This window comes from Molossus molossus, unplaced genomic scaffold (genome assembly GCF_014108415.1).
Source record: "Molossus molossus isolate mMolMol1 unplaced genomic scaffold, mMolMol1.p scaffold_m16_p_1, whole genome shotgun sequence".
NCBI lineage: Eukaryota > Metazoa > Chordata > Mammalia > Chiroptera > Molossidae > Molossus > Molossus molossus.
Window position 1 is genome coordinate 252,104,487 of NW_023425344.1, and position 18,375 is coordinate 252,122,861.

Here is an 18,375-nt window from a genome sequence, read left to right on the forward strand (position 1 = left end):
AGGCGGTCTTGTCCCCGCAGTCCTCATCGACGGTGTGGAGTGGAACGACGTGAAGTTCTTCCAGCTGGCAGCCCAGTGGTCCTCCCACGTCAAGCACTTCCCCATCTGCATCTTCGGACACTCCAAGTCCACCTTCTAGCCCTGCCCGTCGCCCTGCCATGACCGAGCCCAGGAAGGCCCAGCTGCTTTTCTGTTAACATTTCAGTTTACTACAGAGACAGACCCTGGAAGCACGGAGAAACCGTCTTAAGTGCGAATGTGCTCACAACCTGGAAACTAACGGGGTGGCCCCCTCTGGGAGCCCCCAATTGCTCTGCTTATTAACCAGAACACTCTGGTGGGTGGGAGGTCAGGTGGGCAATGTTGAGCTGGAGAATCATGGAAGGTGTGTTTCGGCCTCAGGACCCCCAAGACCCCCAGCGAGAAGGGTTCTCACCTTCTCAACCTGCCCTTCCTGGAAGCCAGGACTCTGCTTCCCCGGGAACCAGCTTTGCGTGTGCCCAGACTCAGAGCTGGGGGGCCAGAGGCCAAGGGCTGGCCTCCCTTTGGGGCATCCTGAGCAGAGCACAGAGGCCAGTCAGCCCAGCCCTGGGCCCCAGCTGCCCACCAGCCAAGTGGCCCCAGCACCACCCACTCGTGGTTCCCAATAAACTCCAGCCTCTCAGGGCAGCGGAGGTTTTATAGGAGCAGATATTTTTAATGCTTTTAAATACATGTTACAACGTAGCTGCCAAGCAGAACTCCATTGTTCTCCGGAAGTTCCCTGGGCCAGGGGCTGGGCAAAGCCAGCCAGCACCACCCCCAGCCCAGCCCACACCCGTTCCCTGGGTGGTTCTTAGGTTCTTGAGACACCTCTACGTGTCTGATTTGTCCTGCTCCAGACTTAGCAAGCACAGTGGCCTCCTCCTTGCCCCCCGCCCCCAGCCTGCCTGCTGGCTGTGGGGTGTGTGTCACGGCAGCACTGGCCAGTGGAAGCTCAGGTAGGGTGGCTGGGTGTTGTTGGAGCTGTGTGGACAGCCCAGGACATCACACAGGGGACAGGTGGCCTCCAGGCCAAGCTCCTCAGAGATGGGTTTTGGGTTTGGGTCCCATCCTGGGGCAGTAGTCCCACCCTTCACCTTCCCACGCAGCAGACGGCGGGGGGGCATCATCATAACCTGCAGCCAGGGTCCTCCCCAGTTCTGCTGCGTCCCCCAAACCCCACACCCCAGGTCTCCACAGGAAGAGCCCACCAGCCTCTGCCCGTTGGTAGCTGTGGCCCTAAGACCCTGGCAACCCACCCAAAGGGCTGTGGGCCACATAGGCTGTGCTCGGGAAACAGTGCCAAGGCAGGACCAGCTGGGGCTGTCCCATTCTTCAAGGATGGGACTCACCCTACAGAGGGGTCCCATCCTCGGGGGGCGGGGTGCACGATGAGCCATCTCTCTTTTTTCGGTTAATTCTCACCTGAGAGTATTTCTCCATTGATTATTAGAGAGAGTAGAAGGGAGGGGGGAGAGAGAGAGAAACATTGATGTGAAAGAGACACATTGATTGGTTGCCTCCCATACAACCCTGACTGGGGCCTGGGATCAAACCCGCAATCCAGGTACCTGCTCTTGACCGGGAATCAAACCCAAGACCCATCTTTTTTACCTGTGATCGACCTGCTTACCTCCTTCCCAGGTGGCTGTAGGTGTGAGTGTTCATGGCCAAGGGCTTCAGGGTTAGTCAGCAGACAGCCTTGGACATGACCTTGGGTGCAGCCTGTGTGGGTGGAATGCGGGGTGGAGGGCCCCCTCCCAACGAGAGCACCTCTTTGCTAAAATACACCTCTCCTGACCGTGCCTACACCAGGTGCCTGAGACCGAACCCTGGCTTGGCGCCTTTCCTCTCCCTGGGAAGAACCTGGGATGAGGGTGCAGGCCACTGAGCCAACAACCACTTGGGTGGCCTGTGTGGCACCTGCGTATGGCACACTGCAATGTGAGTGAGCAGAGACCTTGGGCCTCTCACCCTTGTTCCCACCACTGGCCTCAGGCCTTGGTCACTGCTCAAGTTCTCTTGCCAGTGGTCACACCCAACGGAAGCAGGTGTAGGTGAAATGCCCTTGACTTAACTTTCTAGCCTCAGAGATGGGATTGGAGAAAGGGGGCTATCCTGTCCATCTTGGCTGCGGGCAGCCCTTTCCTGGAGTCGTCCTCCCCATGTGCTTCCCCATCCACTTCCAAAGCTGTCCTTGTGCACTCGGGAGGACCCCCTGCATCTCTGCCTTGTGACCAGGATCTGCAGAGCCTGGTAGTTGAGTCCTGTTAGCGAGGGTCCCAGGGCCCACCTGCTAGACCATCCCTGGGCCTGGGAGGTCCTGCAGACGCCTTGGCCACAGTGATTCAGAGACCTGGGCTGTGCCCACCTGCACCTTGATTTCCCCATTGGCTCAACAGAGCTGCTCTGAGGATAGTGTAAAAGCACTTTGTCCCTCAAAGGAAGGGGACGCAGAACCAAAGCCATCTGTGACATGAGCCCAGTGGAGGGCGCTGTGGGTGTGAGGAGTGTGGGCTCGGTACGGAGCCCGCAGGACAGGAGCAGCCCCCCAGAGCAGGGGTTTCCATCTCACTGGATGACCAAGGGCAACTGGGGCTCAAGTTAACCATCAGTCATCATGGGGCGGGACCGGGCTCCTGGGGGTGTGGGCAGGCTCCACCCTCATCCAGGCCAGGTGGGGGCCACACCTTGCTCTGTAGTGCAGCCCCCACCTCCCTCTTCCCTCCTGTGCCTGTCCCCTCAGCCAGTGTCCTGAGTCAAGTGTGCTGGCCACAGCGTGGGGGGAAAGCCACCGGGCCGAGCCGGGGGTCTGTGCAGAGGCCGGTCCGGTGGCACCGGCATCTCCCCTACCTGGCAGTCCTCTGTCCTGCCTCCGTGGGTAGGCAGGGAGCCCACATCCCTGCTGGGGCCCGAGGGCTGACCTCCGGGGCACCCTTGGGTCCGACCCGCAGACCCCACCCGTTTATTGTGCGCTGTTTCCTTTCCAGGTGTCCGTGTTGCTCGTTTTCAATGGAACACAGGGTTGATGTAAATGCTTTGGGGGGACAGATTCTCTGTCACGGGGTGACCACACGGACCCTCCAACGGTGCTGCCGCGACACCAATAAACCTGGGAGCCTCTCCCTGGCGCTCCGGGGCCTGCCTGTGCGTCCTCGGGGGCCGCGGGCCCGGGGGCCAGGAGAGCCCGACGCGAGGCCGCGGGACCGACCCGCGTGGCGGGGGCCGCCAGGGCGCAGGCGCGCCGCCAGCCGGAAGCGGAAACGGCGGAGCGAGGTGTGCGGAGCGGAAGTTCCGCGGCCTCGGCTCGTCCCCCTCAGGCCTTCCAGAACTTCTGTGGGCCCCACCCCGTGTGCCCCGCCCCTCCCCCGCCTCCGTACCCCAGTGTGCCCCTCCCCTGCTTCCGTACCCCCGTGTGCCCCTCCCACCTCCGCACCCCCGTGTGCCCCTCCCACCTCCGCACCCCCGTGTGCCCCTCCCACCTCCGCACCCCCGTGTGCCCCTCCCACCTCCGCACCCCGGTGTGCCCCTCCCACCTCCGTACCCCCGTGTGCCCCTCCCACCTCCGCACCCCCGTGTGCCCCTCCCACTTCCGCACCCCCGTGTGCCCCTCCCACCTCCGCACCCCCGTGTGCCCCTCCCACCTCCGCACCCCCGTGTGCCCCTCCCACCTCCGTACCCCCGTGTGCCCCTCCCACCTCCGCACCCTGGTGTGCCCCTCCCTCTCCGCCCCCCCCCCCGTGTGCCCCGCCCCCCCCCTCCGTACCTGGTGTGTCCCGCCCCGCCTCCGTACACCGTGTACCCCGCCTCCGTACCCCGGTGTGCCCCGCCCCTCCCCGCCTCCGTGTGCCCTGCCCCTCCCCCCGCCTCCATACCCCGTGTGCCCTGCCCCTCCCCCACCTCGTACCCCTGTGTACCCCGCCCCTCCCCTTCTGACCACTAGAACCTTGGGGTGTGGTCCTGCAACGTGGAGGTGAGGTCACAGCGGCCCCAGCAAGGGAGGGAAGTGGGGCAGCTGGTGGTGGTTCTGTGCCTTCACTGTACTGGCCCCCAGGGTTCTGGGGGGCGCCTGGTGCAGGTGAAGGGAGCTTCCTAAAGCAGTCAGGTGGGAAGCCTGGGCTGGGAGAGGGGCTCCCTGGGGGAGCCTGCTGGAGGCAAGCAGGAGCGGTCCTGTGGCTGCTCCAGCCTGGGGGGCCCATGTGGAGAAAGGTGGCCACAGGAGCTGAGGACTCAGGTCACCCGGTGGCATCCACCGTTGGGTCTCATGACCTGAGGCCCACCAGCACTGTCTGGCCAGTGGTGGAAGGGGAGCCTCCAGAGGCCGACACTGCCTCCATCTGCCAGGGGCACAGGGAGCTGTGGGAGCACAGGGGGCTGTGGGGACCTTCCCCCTGAACCCAGAGGTACAGACGAGCAAGCTGCGAGCTGAACATGAACAACGAGGAGCATTTGCTTAAAGTCCCTCCGGGGGAAAAGCCAGGACCACAGCTCTCCCAAGAGCGCAGGCTGCCCCCTCCCTCAACCAGCCAGACTGAAGCCTGGGGCCCGCCAGGTGCCCAGAGCAGTGGTCAGCAGGTACTGGAGACTCAGGACTGGGTAAGCTGAAGGGAGCCTGGCCTTGGCCACCCCAGGGCTCCCCTTCGGGAACCACAGGAATGGGCTCTGGAGGTGGGCTGGTCAAATGCACATGGATGGCCGGGCTGAACGGCGCCTGGGCACAGCAGGTGCTGGGGCAGGGGCACGGAGTATTGGCTCTCTTCCCAGGATCCCTGGGTGGCACCAGGGTGGGCTTACAGTCCTCCTGCCTCCCAGAACTGTGGGCTGTCTGCCTGCCTCTGCTGGGCACCTGGAGGGGCCAGGGCACATGAGGCTACGGAGGGCTCTGCTTCTGTCCCCCAGCACCCTTATCCTGGGCCGAGAGGGCAGCACCAAGTGCAGGGAGCCTAGTCAGGGGACACTGCCGTCACAGTGGGGATAGGACAGTGTCCTACCCACCAGGTTGGCAGTCAGCAGAAGGACTTGTCTCAGAAAGTCATTCCTAGAAGCCCTGCTTGTGACAGCCCCAAACTGGAGGCACCTCTCTGTCCTCCCCCAAATAGCTGCTCAGTTCCCACACAGCAGCCGTGAGTGGACAGGGCACAGCTGCTCCAGCCTCAGGGGATGCTTCATGAGCAAAGGAAGCCAGACGCCCAGCAACTCTGAATGGCTCCCCAAGAGTAGGGGTCAAAGCCTGGACAAATGGATTAGGCTGACAAGCCAGGCGCACACAGTGCTGGCCATGCGGCTGCTTCAGGTGCAGGACCCCAAGGAGCTGTATATTCAAACAAGCCTGCTCGTCTATTTGCATGGCTAGAGGCTGACATAAAAAGGTGGTGGCGCCCTGTCTGGTTCTGCTCAGCAGTTAGAGTGTTGGCCTGGGACCGAAGGGTCGTGGGTTTGATTCCCAGTCAAGGCACGTACCTGGGTTGCAGGTTCAACTCTGGCCCTGGTGGGGCAAGTGGGGGAGACAACCAATCTCACATCCTCTCTCTCACATCGATGTTTCTCTCTTTCTTCCTCTCTCCCTTCCACTCTCTCTAAACATCAATGGAAAAAATATCCTTGGGTGAGGATTTAAAAAAAAGAAGGCAGTGGGAAAGAAAGAGCATGCCCCCCAGCTGCGCGCAGAGATCACCATGTGCCCTGCCAGGCAGGTCCCCGCTCATATCCCTGTGAGGCACCTGCCAGGGTGCTGCAGGGACCCCTCGCTGTCTTCTCAGAACTGGTAGTCCAGGATATAAATGCACAAGTGTGTCACCTGTTGGGGGCAGACATGGGGGCTTCCATCTTGGCCAGGTGGTGGGGACCAAGGAGAGCAGTCAGACACATGTTCTCCTGCAGGGATGGAGGAGCCTGGAGGCTCTTGGGCAGGGTGACCCCTCCACACGCACTGTGTTTGCAGTTCCGAGAGATAGGAAGATGGCTGCGGGTACTGAGCCAGTGGGGGACGAGGCCAGGAGGCCAGAGCAGGACAGCAGGACGGAAAGGCCCTGTGGGAGATGGCTCAGAGGAGAGGGGATTGGACAGAGACCCAGAAAGGTGTGCAGACCAATCTCTGCAGGCTCCCAGGATGTGGTTTTGGGGTAGGGAGTCCCTACAGTGTCCCCACACTCTTCACCTCTCTGGTGTCATCCGACCTCTTCCGCTGCGTCCAGCCCTGAGGGACATCAGCTGCTTGCTGTGGCATTGAGGGATGCGCCAGGCTACTCCCTCTCTGACTGTCCTGCATGGCATCCTTCCTTCTTGTCCTGCTCAGCGTGCCATTTCCTCCAGATCTTCCCACAGCTGGCCCCTCGTCAGCATCGTCTCCCAGGAGGTCTCTGTCCTACTAACATAAGTCAGCCCCTCATTCCTTTTGTCCCTGTCCCTTCCCAGCCCAGGTCCCAAGGGAGCCGCCCTCATCTGCAGGGTTCACTGTGGACACCTAGTGCCCGCATGTTGAGGTCATGTGCTTACAGAAGGGCAGCACCTTCCAGCTGAGGCCAAGATCTGAGGAGCCACCCCCTCGGAGGGTTGTCAAACTCCCAGGTCATGCAGAGGTTGGGCACACTGATGCACGTCTGCTTCCTGCTGAGCCTGCTGAAATGATCAGAGGCTCTGAGACAGTAAGAACCCACAGGGCAGAGAACGGCCAACAGCAGGTGGCGACTGCGTTCTGGTGGGGGGTGCAGGCTGGGCGAGTGGGAGGGTTGGCACTCAGCTGTGTGGTGAGGCAGCAGAGACAGGGTGTTGCCCCAGCCACCAAGCCCCAGTCCACCTGCCTTGCTGATCTTAGTCCCCCTTTAAATATGAATGAACAGTTGAATTTGAATAAAACTATTGTGAAGGAGAATTAAACACCCAGGAAAAAATAATCAGAACCATAGCTGTGCCAGGCAGGGCAGAGCCAGCTGAAAATATGTTGCCGTCCCTTGGTAACCTGTGCCCTCTCGTAACAATGGACTTATGCCACTGAACGGGGCTGGGGGGCATGAGAATTGTGGACACGGAGGAGGTGGCAGCATGGCACCCTGGGAGACCTGTGACTCTGCCTGGTCAGAGCAGAACTGGAGTCCACCACAGCACACAGGTCAGGAAGAGGGGACAAGTGGCAGCATGGAAGTCAGTGGCTTTCATGGATCTGAACAGCAGACTTTAGGAGAAAAATGATTGTAAAAGGCACGTTGGATGACAGGAATGAACTTAACAGGAAATAGGCTAACCCATCGAGACAAACTTTAAAACTCCCCAAGGCGTTGCTCAAAGACTTAGTGATGAGAAGGGACACCATGCTCTTGGTAAGGAAGACACAGGAGAGCGTAGAGGGTCCTCTCCAGGCATGTCACAGTTTAGTGTCGTTAATGGTAAAAATGCGAAAACTTTTTTTTTTCAATTTGGCGAACTGCTCAATTGGAAGAATAAGAATAGGTTCAGCCCTAGCAGATATAACATCATATCTCGAAGCTTTGGTTTGGAAAGCGAGGGGGCCCTGGCACATGATGCACAAGCAGCAGAACCGAGTAGAAAATCGAGACATTGACCAAGATGCCTACAGACACATAGTGTGGGATGAAGCTGGCACCTCCATGGGGGGTGGGGCGGGAGACTTCTCAGTAAACTGTATTGGGCTTGTTGTAGCCAAAGCTCTCATTGAATACCAGGATAAACTCCAATTAAATGTTAATGTCATAAAAGTGCTAGAGGAAACCATGGGCGGGAGCATCCTTTCTAGCAAGCCTCACAGTTGAGAAGCCACTAAAGAAAAGATGGAAACACCCACGTGAGGAATAACAACCCACCGAGGGAGCCACAACTCTGTTGGTGAAAGGACAGACTTTCAGCCAGTGATGCTGGGAATACAGGACATCCATAGCAAAAGAGTGAAGTTGGACTCTCACTTAGCACTGCGAATGGAAGTGAACTCAAAAGTTCATTGAAGATATAAAAGAAAGAGCTGGAAGTGTAGAAGTCCTGGAAGAAAACGAGGAAAGCTTCATGATACTGGATTTGGCAGGGATTTCTTGGGTATGGCACCAATCACACAGGCAATAAAAGTAAAAACAGATAAATTTGACTTCATTTAAATTTTAAAATCTTGCTCATCAAAGGACATCATCAACAGAGTGAAAAGTCAACTCATGGGATGGGAGAAAAGATTTGCAAATCACATAATCTTTTAAGGGATTCATATCCAGAATATATGGAGAATTCCTGTAAGTCAACAACAAAAATATAATCTAATTAAATGGTGGGGGAGCTCCGGCCACTTTTGCTCAGTGGTTAGAGCGTTAGCCCAGTCTTAGGTTCTATTCTGGTCGAGGGCATATACCTGGATTGATCCCTGGCCTCAGTTGGGGTCATGTGGAAGGCAACCAATCAATGTGTCTCTCTCACATCCATGTTTCTGTCTCCCTCTCTCCCTTCTACTCTCTCTAAAAATCAATGGAAAAATATCCTCTGATGAGGATTAAAAAAAGAAAGAAAAAAAAATGGGCAAAGGATTTGAATACAAAAGATATATAAATGGTCAAGTATGGGAAAAGATGCTCAAATTCATTAGTCATAGGGCAATGCAAATCAAAACCACAGTGAGATGCCACCTCATACCTGCTAGGATGGCTATAACAATGAAAAACAAAACAAAAGAATAAATGTTGGCAAGGATGTGGAGAAATTGGAACCCTCCTGCGCTGTTGGTAGGAATGTAAAATGGTCCAGTCATTGTGGGAAACAGTATGACAGTTCCCCCAAAAATTCGAAGCATGGAATTACCACCTGATCCAGCAATTCCACTTCTGGGTGTTCACGCGATAGAATGGGAAGCAGAGACACAAGCAGGTATTTGCTCACCTGTGTTCACAGCAGCACTAATCACAACATCCAGAAGGTGGAAGCCACCCAGTGTTCACTGATGTATGATGTCCATCCACACAATGCACAGGTGTTCAGACACCTGCTACAACACAGGTGGGCCTTGAGGGTGTGGCGCTGAGTGAAATAGCCATGAACAGAAGGGCAGACACTAGGAACAACTTATGTGTTGTCTCTAGAGGAGTTGGAGACAGAGCAGGTGGTGGGAGCCTGGGGCTAGAGGGGGAGTGGGTGTTTAATGGGGACAAAGTTTCAGTTTGGGAGGATGAGAAAATCTGGACATAGATGGTGAGGATGCTAACACCACACTGAATGTACATAAGCCTGTGAGCTGCATACGTAGAAATGATTAAAATGGTACATTTTATCACATTGAAAAAACACAAAGGGAATAAAAAAGGAAGGATTTTGATGTCATTTGATGACATGCAGCTACCCATGGGGAATAGGGGAAAGCACATCAACTCCAAGGCCTAGGAGTGGTCCTCTCAGTAAGGAGGGGCTGGCCCTGAGGAATTGATGGGGACCCAGCCCCTAGGCACTTCAGTGAATAGCGGCCTGCATGGAAGCAAGTCACTGGCATGGAGAGGAACTCAGCAGTGTGTTCAGAACAAGTTCTGGAAGAACTGGAGAGAGACTGAGCGAGGCTTCCCGGCCCTGGTGCCACACCAGTGGACTCTGCGGGGCGCCGGCCAATGCACTGGACACTCCGGGGCAGGCAGGGCCAGCAGATTGTGCTGAAAACGGAGCTGAGTGCAGGTTCCTTTCTGCCCCATCACCCAGCGTGCAACGCAGGCGCTAGGAGCCAGGCCCAGAGGGGCAGAGGCAAGACACAGACATGCAGATATGGAACTGGCGCACCTGGGAGAAACCACTGGTCCCCAGAGCGCACAGGCCTTTCACAGGGAGGAGGCCCAAGTGGCCAGGAAGAATGTACATAGTATTCGGTGTCAGAAAAATAAATGAAATGAAATTGTTTGACAAAAATCTGAAAAGCAAAGGACTGTTAGTGAAGGTGTAGAGGTATGGGGAGCAGAGCCAGCCGCCCCTGCTGGTGGGAATGTGCAGGGTCAGGGTGACTGCGCGGATGTCCTGCAGTCCAGGAAGAGCTTCGAGTGGACCTTGAGAACAGCCCCCTGTCCACCCTTTGGGGTGAAAGCGGTAATAACAAACGAGCCAGCCCAGCAAGAAGCCACAGGGAAGGTCTCGGGCGCGGGCCGTTTGCGGGCACCCTGTGTGGTCTAAGGCGGCCGGCCGAGGCTAGGAAATGCGGCCACAGCCCGCCCCGTCTGCACTCAGCTTTCGCTGCGGAGGGGGGAAATCTGCACAATGAGACCTGACAATCCTGTTCCATTTCTGGGGGAAACCCGGAGCAAGGATGGCACTGTTCATTTTGGATAATGGATTCTTGAGTTTTTAAATATAGTTTCCTTTGTGTTTTTCCCCTGTAGTTATTGTTCTCAAATTTAAACGCATGCCTAAGGCCACACTGGGGCGAGACAGCCCTTCTCCAGGCAGGCCCAGCGTGCAGCTCCAGGAGGCCAGGGCCGGTGGTGGCACAACCTTGTCTCCCCTGGAGGGACCAGGAGGGCTCCAGACACTGCTGAGGAGGAGGGTTGGGTGCAGCTGGAGGCCTGGGGCACCTGACAGTGGACTTTGGAAACACTGAAGCATAAGCGTACAGCAATCCCATGAGAAATGACCAAACTCACTACCCCAGTAGATTTAATTTTTTTTCAAGTATTTTTATTTATTGATTTTAGAAAAAGAGAAACATCATTGTTTTTGTTGTTGTTCCACTTATATATTCATTCATCGACGGTTTCTTGTATATACCCTGACTGGGGACTGAACCTGCGACCTTGGCATATTGTGACGATGCTCTGACCAACTGAGCATCTGGCCAGCGTACAAAGGAAAGTCTAAAGTGGCCCCAGAGCTTACCTAAATGAAGAATGTGTGGGTGAGAGCTCCCAAGCAATTAAGAAATTAGTCATCCCCTTCAATGAAGTCTGAACTGCCCAGAGCCACTTCTTCTACTTGAGGATGAGAGGGGAAAAGGTTCAAGGAAGAAAACCGTGTGCAGAAAATGCCCTGAGGAATTTGCGTCAGGCAGCATCGAGAGACTGAATGCCCCAGCCCCCCAATCTGGTTGGCTCTCCATAACAGCGGTTCTGTGTCAGCGTCAGGGCCTGGGAGGGTGCCCAGCACACAGACCCTCCTCAGTGAGTCTGTCGAACATATGAAGGTGCATATAAACACAAGAAAATTGTATCCTGAGGAAGAAGGAATTGGGAAATTCATAAAATGCTCTACATTAACAAGAGGAGGGAGACCACATGATTTATCTCAATGGACAATGAGAAATAATGTTAATAAATTCCAGTTTATTTCCTTTAAAACTGAAACAAAACTGAAAACCTTTTGTGTCTTTTCTTCCTTTAAATTAATTTTTTATTGCTGACACTATTACAGATGTCCCCAATTTTCCCCCTTTGTCCCCCTCCACCCAGCCCCTGCCCCTCCTTGAAGGGACAGACATTTCCAGGTGGACCCCACCAGGAGCACGTCTCTCAGACTCCACCAGGGGCAGGGATGCAGAGCATCACCGTGATGAGAAGACAGTCTGTGCAGAAATCAGGGAGATGACATGAGCTATAAATGCCTGAAAATAAAAGATGAAGGGGCCCCCATTTGCAGCTAATATACGGTCTACCTAGAAAATCCACAGAGGCCAATGAAAACAAACACCACTAATAAAAGAGGAAAATTGGATATATAATCACCATTCAAAACAATAGTTTTTCTTTTATTTAATTAAACTATTTTTCTTATTAATTTTAGAGAGGGAGAGAGGGATAGAAACATCGATGAGAGAGAACATCGACTGGCTGCCTCCCGCGTGCCCCCCACTGAGGATCGGACCCACAACCCAGGCATGTGCCCTGACTGGGAATTGAACCGGTGACCTCTTGGTGCAACCACTGAACCACACTGGCCAGGCAAAACAATAGTTTTTCAATACACTAAAAATAACCAACCAGAGAGGTAATGGGAAAAAAGGATCCATTCGCGTTAGCAACAAGTAAGCAGTCCTTCACAGTAGCCTGTCTGAGGACACTGACATGTGACTGACAGAACAACGGCACGCTGGGCCCCACTCTTGGATGGGAAGACAATGCTTTGAAGCTGCCAGATTCCCCCACATAGCATTCAGTGCAACCCCAAACGTTTTAAAAAACCTTTTCATGAATCTTGAAAATGTATTTTTTCTTTATTGATTTTAGAGAGGAAGGGAGGAGAGAGATAGAAACATCAATGAGAGAGAACATCGACTGGTTACCTCCTGCACGCCCCCCCACTGGGGATTGGGCCCACAACCTGGGCATGTTCCCTGACCGGGAATCAAACTGGCAACCTCTTGGTGCATAGATTGATGCTCAACCACTGAACCACTCCAGCTGGGCAAATCTTGAAAATTTTATCCTAGGTGTACAAAGTGTTTCTGGCAGTGTATTGTTGTTATCATTATCATTATTATTTTGTTAATCCTCACCCGAGGATATTTTTCCATTGATTTTTAGAGCGAGTGGAAGGGAGGAGGGGAGAAAGAGAGAAATATCGATTTGAGAGAGAGATCAATTGGTTGCCTCCCACAGGAGTCCTGACCGGGAACCAGGATCAAACCCAAACCCAGGGACATGCCTAGCACTCGAACCCAAGACCCTTCAGTCCCTGGGCCGATGTTCCAACCACTGAGCCATGCCGGCTGGGGCTGGCAGTGTGTTATTTACTGCTGCAGAACAAATGCCCCCAAAACTTAGCAGCTGAAACCACTTCTAAATATTTGTGTCCCCATTTCTGTAGGCAAGGGATCTGGGAGCTGTTTGGCCAGATGGCTTTGGCTCGGGGTCTCTCACAAGGTGTTGGTCACAGCGACAGTCACTGGGAAGCTCAGATAAGCTGGAGGGTTGCCTCACTCACGTGGCTGGCAGGTCAGCTCCTCACCACGTGGGCCTCTTCATGGGGCCACTTGAGTGTCCTCACGTCGAGGTGGCTGGCTTCCCCTCGAGCCAGTGATCCAACAGAGAGCAAGGAGGAAGCTATGGTACCTTATGTCTTATGTGAGGTCACACCCGTCATTTCTGCAACATCTCATTGACCACACTGGTCCCCCTATTTAGTGTGGGGTGGGAGACTCCGTGCATGCCATCCTGGAGGCTGGCCAGTGCAGCCTGTGAGACATTAGCCACGGGCCCATCCCAACCCAAGCAGGAGAAATAAAAGGCATCTATACCTGGAACAATGGGGGCAACCCTGCAGGACAGAGACAAAGCGAAGATCTTACCCTTCAGAGGTGCGGCAGACAGGGACAACTTGGAAGCTTGATGGGGTTGAGTGAGCTTGATGTGCTTGCTGAGCATGAACTGTCACCCTGGAGTTCTGTGATGGCAAAAATATCTCTCAAGAAGAGGGCAAAATAAGTCAGTAAAATGATAAGCAGGAGAAAGAAGTTGCCCCCAGCAGACCCTTCTCCCAATTCTGAGAACAGACCTCACACCCAGGAAAGTGACCTCAGATACAACGAGGGGCACAGAGAAGGCAGCTTGTGGGCAAACTGAAACTGACCTGGCTGGTCCAGCTGAATGGCCCGTGCCCACACACAGGAGGCCCAGGGGAGCTGAGCATTCACACCCACCATGGCACAAGTGCCCAGAGCTGTCCCAAACCCCTTGTGGTTGAGAAGATGATGGAGACGTTTGTCACCTTAAGACTTTGATGAGTTTGCATGCACACAGTGATGACACCAAAAGACTAGAAAGAGCCCTGGCCAGAGCGGTAGAGTGTCAGCCCGCAGATCAATGAGTCTCAGGTTCGATTCTGGTCAAGGGCATGTACCTTGGTTGTGGTTTTTCTCTGGCCCTGGTTGGGTTGTGCAGGAGACAACCAGTTGATATGTCTCTCACGCCCTGGCCGGTTTGGCTCAGTGGTTAGAGCATCGGCCTGCGGTCCTGAGAGACCCGGGTTCTGTTCCTGCTAAGGGCACGTACCTCGGTTGCAGTTTGTCCCCGGCCCTGGTTGGTCGTGCGGGTGGCAGCCACTCGATGTGTCCCTTTCACATCGATGTTTCTCTCTCTCTCTCTCTCCCTCCCACTCTACCTGAACAAAAAAATGGAAAAAATGTCCTCAGGGAGGACAAAAAAAAAAAAAAAAAAAGATATGTCTCTCACATCGATGTGTCTCTCTCTCCCACTCTATCTGAAGATAAATAGAAACATATCCTCGGGTGAGGATTAAAAAGAAAGAAAGGAAAAAAAAAAAAAAGACTAGAAAGAGAACCACTTCTGAGCAAGTGGAGGGGAGAGTGGGATGGAGAAGACACTGGACCGGTCCAGCAGAAAGAGAGAGAGAGAAAGACTAAAACAGGAGGCACAAGATCGGCCACAGGTATAAGTGCATCTGTAAATTCAGCAAGTGGATCAAACACCCAGGTACAAGGCAGATGTTCTCGGTGGACTGAAAACACACAGTCCCTGTTATGATGGGTGGGAGGGAGATGGTGACGGACCCCAGCACCCACATCCTGCTTTGCTGCCAAGCTCTGCCAACTTCCCTTGGACCTGGAGTTAGAGCGTGAGCAGATATCCTGTCCCATCAGTGCCCTCACACGAGAGGGGAGGTGCTGAGCCTATCACAGGAGGGGAGTGGAGTTAGGAACACAGCCCTCGGTGCCTTCTCTGGATCGGTAACTGACAGCACATTTGTGATCGGGAAGAGTTCCTGTTCTCTGATGGCCCTTTCCACATCGTCCCGTTTCGTTTCAGACACGACATACCCCGGAGAGCCATTATGGGGTGGGGGGCAACTGTCTTCTCTATGTCATAGCTCTGCCCTGTGGCTTTCTTTCATCCTTGGTTCGTTTGCACACACAGGCAAATGGTGCTTGGTTTGTATTGAGTGGGGCAGGCGGGGCTGGCTGGAGGCTCTTTGGGGCATGACTGGCAGCTTTCTGGTTGCTCTGCCCTGGACACCCCCTCTGGGTGTCTGCAGGATGTTCTGTGGAGCTGGTCACTTTCCCCAGAAAGGAACCCTCCCCTCTCCTGGGGGGAAGGGAGACAATAGCCCGGTTGCCAGGGTTCCTGGTGCAGAGTGGGAGGAGGGACTGGGACTTCACATTTTTTGGGGGGGCTTAAGCAGAAATGTATTGTGTCACAGTCTGGAGGCTGGATATTCAAAATCAAAGTGTCAGCAGGGTTGGTTCCTCCTGTCCCCAAGGCTTCCTGTGTCTCCCCACATCACCTTCCTTCTGTGTGTCCAGACGTCCACTGCTGTGTTTTCCCATCCTAACCATTCTTTTTTTTTATCCTTACCCAAGTACATTTTTTTTTTCATTTATCTTCAGATAGAACGAGAGAAAGAGAGAGAGAGAGAAACATCAATGTGACTGGTTGCCACCCACACGACCCCAACTAGGGCCGGGGACAAACTGCAACTGAGGTACGTGCCCTTAGTGAGAATCAAACCCAGGTCTCTCTGGTCCGCAGGCTGACACTCTTAACTACTGAGCCAAACCGGCCAGGGCCCATTCTAACCATTCTTAAGTGTATGGTTCAGTGGCATATTCACATTGTCATGCAAGAGTCTCAGAACTTGATCATCTTCTGAATCTGAACCTGTGGCCCCATTAAACACTAACTCCTCCTCCCCTCCCTTCCCCCAGCCCCAGGCACCACCATCTACTGTCTGTCTCTGTGGGTCTGACTCCCACAGATCCCTCTTATCAGTGGATTCAGTCAGTGCCCGCCCTGCACCTGGCTTGTCACTGGGCACGGCGTTCTCAAGGTCCGTCCATGTTGTAGCCGGTGTCCTTTCTAAGGCTGAGTAACTTTCCACAGTGTGGCTGGACCACATTAGGTGGACACTGGGTTGCATCCACATCTCAGCTGCTGTGACTGATGCCACTGTGAACATTGGGGTGCATGTGTCTCTTTGAAACCTGCTTTCAGTCCTTTGGGTATATACCCTAAAGTGGGATGTTGGATCATATGGTGATTTTGTTTTTAATTTTTGGAGGACTGGGGTCCTCATTTGTTTTAACCCTCTATTTTTAGCATGGTAACCCCTCTCCCATGGCACTCCAGAGAGGGACCTGCTGTCTTCTCCAGGGAGGTAGCAGGATGGCTGGGCCATGCAGGGGACCGCAGGGTCTCTCTCAGACAGCCCACCTGGGAAGTCCTGGGAGTGGAGGCCTGCAGGGGGAGCCTGCTCCTGGCCTTTCCCAGCTGGCAGCAGCCCATTCCTGTGTCCTGATGGCCGCCATGGCAGCATTTTTCCTTTCTCTCTCTCTCTTTTGTTAATCCTCATGCGAATATATTTTTCCATTGATTTTTTTTTTGTTTCAGAGTGGAAGGGAGGAAGAGAGAAAAACACTGATGTGAGACACATCGATTGGTTGCCTCCTGCACAGTGAGGATTGAACCTGCAACCCAGGTACATGCCCTTGACTGAGAATTGCACCCGAGACCCTCGGGTGCGAGGGCCATCGATCTAACCACCGAGCCACACCAGCCAGGTCTCTTCATCTCTCTGTGGTCATTTTTGCTGGGCTTGGGGAAGAAAGGCTGACTGTTGGGCCCCATGTTTCTTGAGGTGCAGAGCAGCCTGGCTGTTGTTCTCCCGCCCCCCCCATCGTCTGTGTGCGGGCTGGAGTGCTATGCCCAGTGCTATCTGGGCCACCACGGCCTCCGCTGCAAGGTCACCCTGTGACCCTGTGCACAGCCAAGCGGGACAGGTGCTGCCAGGGATCAGGTGCAGAGCCACTCAAAGCCCTGTCCACCCTCTTGGGAGGCTGAGCTGGATCCTGGGAAGATGCAGAGGGTCGGCGGGTGCAGGGACCCCACACGTGGCCAGCGCTGACCGTTGCCCGTCCTCACAGGTGAGCACACCGCTGGAGAGCAGGCACCCCAGCCGCCACTGGTGCCTCAACATCGACGAGCGCCGGCAGCGGGCCATGGAGAGCGCCTCCGGGACCTCTGGCCAGGGCCTGGTGCGCCAAAAGGGGGAGGGCAGTGGTCACCCCTTCTCAGCCTCGCCTCTCCCCACTCTCGCTGACCACGCCCCCGGCCCCTGGTCTCCAGGACGACATCCTGCAGGTTGTGGCCCAGCTGGCATCCAAGGACGTGGACAAGGACGTGCTCATCTCCAACCTGCCCAGGTCTGCCGAGTCCACCCAGGGGGTCCTGGGCCAGAGCACGCCTCTCTGGCCCAACAGGACTTCGGAGACCTCGACCTTGAGGTGGCCACCGTCCTAAGTGCCACTCGGCACCTTTCCTGGGGGGTCTTGGGGAGGCAGCGCGCGGGATCAGGGCCACTGGAGGCCTGCTTCACATCCCCCGAGGGGGCCGTGACCACCCTCTGCTCCTGCCTCCCGCCTGCCTTACCGCTAGACTCAGGAAACCTTCCAAGATCACAGTTAGGTGCCCCCATTCTCTCTGGGTTCCCCTGAAATTAAATGTTCCAGCCATGTGCATTTCTCAGGACCCGCAAGGTGGGTGGAGGGCCACAGAGACAGTGGGGTGGTGGTGGGAGCTGGGGAAGATGCTCTGCGGTGGGGGGAGGGTTAGGCAGGGCTTGGAGGACATGATGACCCCTCCTGCCCCAAACCCCTGAAGATAAAGTGGGGGGTGGGTCTCAAGGGCCAGACTGCCTGCGGGCAGGAAGATGCTCCCCCACCTCCCGCGCCCGCAGGCCACAGTGGTGCGGAGTCCTGCTGCGGAGGGACTCCAAGGACTCCGGGTCAGTCCGAGATCCAGGACTCACGGCTTACCCTGCCGTCCCATGTCATCTCGGGGTCTCTCTGAACACGGTCTCCTCCATGGGAGCTGGCCGGTGGGTAGCCCAGCGCCTCCACCACAGTGGCCACAGCTGTGGTGGTTCAGGGTTGAAGCCTGGAGCTGGGAGCCTCTGTGGCTGCCTCCCGTGGCCACAGCTGCCACAGGGCCAGCCCAACTCGTGGAGTCCGCCAAGCGCCGGGGCAGGTGGCACTGGGTACTGCCGTGCTAGCCAATCACCACAGACCCAGCGTCTCAGCCTCAGCTCAGTTCTGTCCGAGCCCGAAGCAAGCCTCACGGGGCTGCCGCCAGGGTGCGGGCAGGGCTGCCTTCTTTTCTGGACGTTCCGGGAACAGTCCATTCCGGCCTGGCCAGCTTCTGTCAGCTATCCGCATCCTTTGGCTCGTGGCCCTCCATCTCCCAAGTCAGCAGTGTGGTGTCCCGTCACATCTCGTCTGCCGCCGCCTCTTTTCAGGGACCATGTGATTACTGGGCCCCCTGGGTGACCCAGGGCACTGTTTGACGGTCACGGGGCTAGCAACACCCCCCCATGCCATGTAACCTAGCACAGCCGCAGGCTTGGGGTGAAGACATGGACATCTTTGGGGGAGCGGAACTGCCTTCCACAGGGGGC

General features: G+C 55.5%; 2 protein-coding genes across 4 annotated transcripts in view; both read left to right on the top strand.

Moving 5' to 3' along the window:
• PACS2 (phosphofurin acidic cluster sorting protein 2) overlaps window positions 1-691 on the top strand; it is a 41,747-nt gene extending 41,056 nt beyond the window's left edge. For all 3 annotated transcript variants that reach the window (XM_036282154.1, XM_036282159.1, XM_036282174.1), the window contains one exon: window positions 21-691. In XM_036282154.1, coding sequence (XP_036138047.1) covers window positions 21-139 — 119 coding nt within the window. In that variant the 3' untranslated portion in view covers window positions 140-691. The remainder of the gene's footprint in view (window positions 1-20) is intronic.
• A 3,761-nt stretch (window positions 692-4,452) lies between these two features.
• On the top strand, window positions 4,453-17,222 carry TEX22 (testis expressed 22). The gene is made up of 3 exons (XM_036251543.1): window positions 4,453-4,617; window positions 16,847-16,957; window positions 16,998-17,222. Exons 1-3 carry the CDS (start codon window positions 4,453-4,455, stop codon window positions 17,220-17,222), a joined length of 501 nt encoding a protein of 166 aa, XP_036107436.1.
• The last annotated feature ends 1,153 nt before the right edge of the window (window positions 17,223-18,375 follow it).

Coding starts and splice junctions, on each gene's coding strand:
- TEX22 (XM_036251543.1), top strand. CDS start 4,453: ATGAACAACGAGGAGCATTTGCTTAAAGTCCCTCCGGGGGAAAAGCCA. Junction 4,618..16,846: donor TACTGGAGACTCAGGACTGG/GTAAGCTGAAGG, acceptor CCGTCCTCACAG/GTGAGCACACCGCTGGAGAG. Junction 16,958..16,997: donor GGACCTCTGGCCAGGGCCTG/GTGCGCCAAAAG, acceptor ACCCCTTCTCAG/CCTCGCCTCTCCCCACTCTC.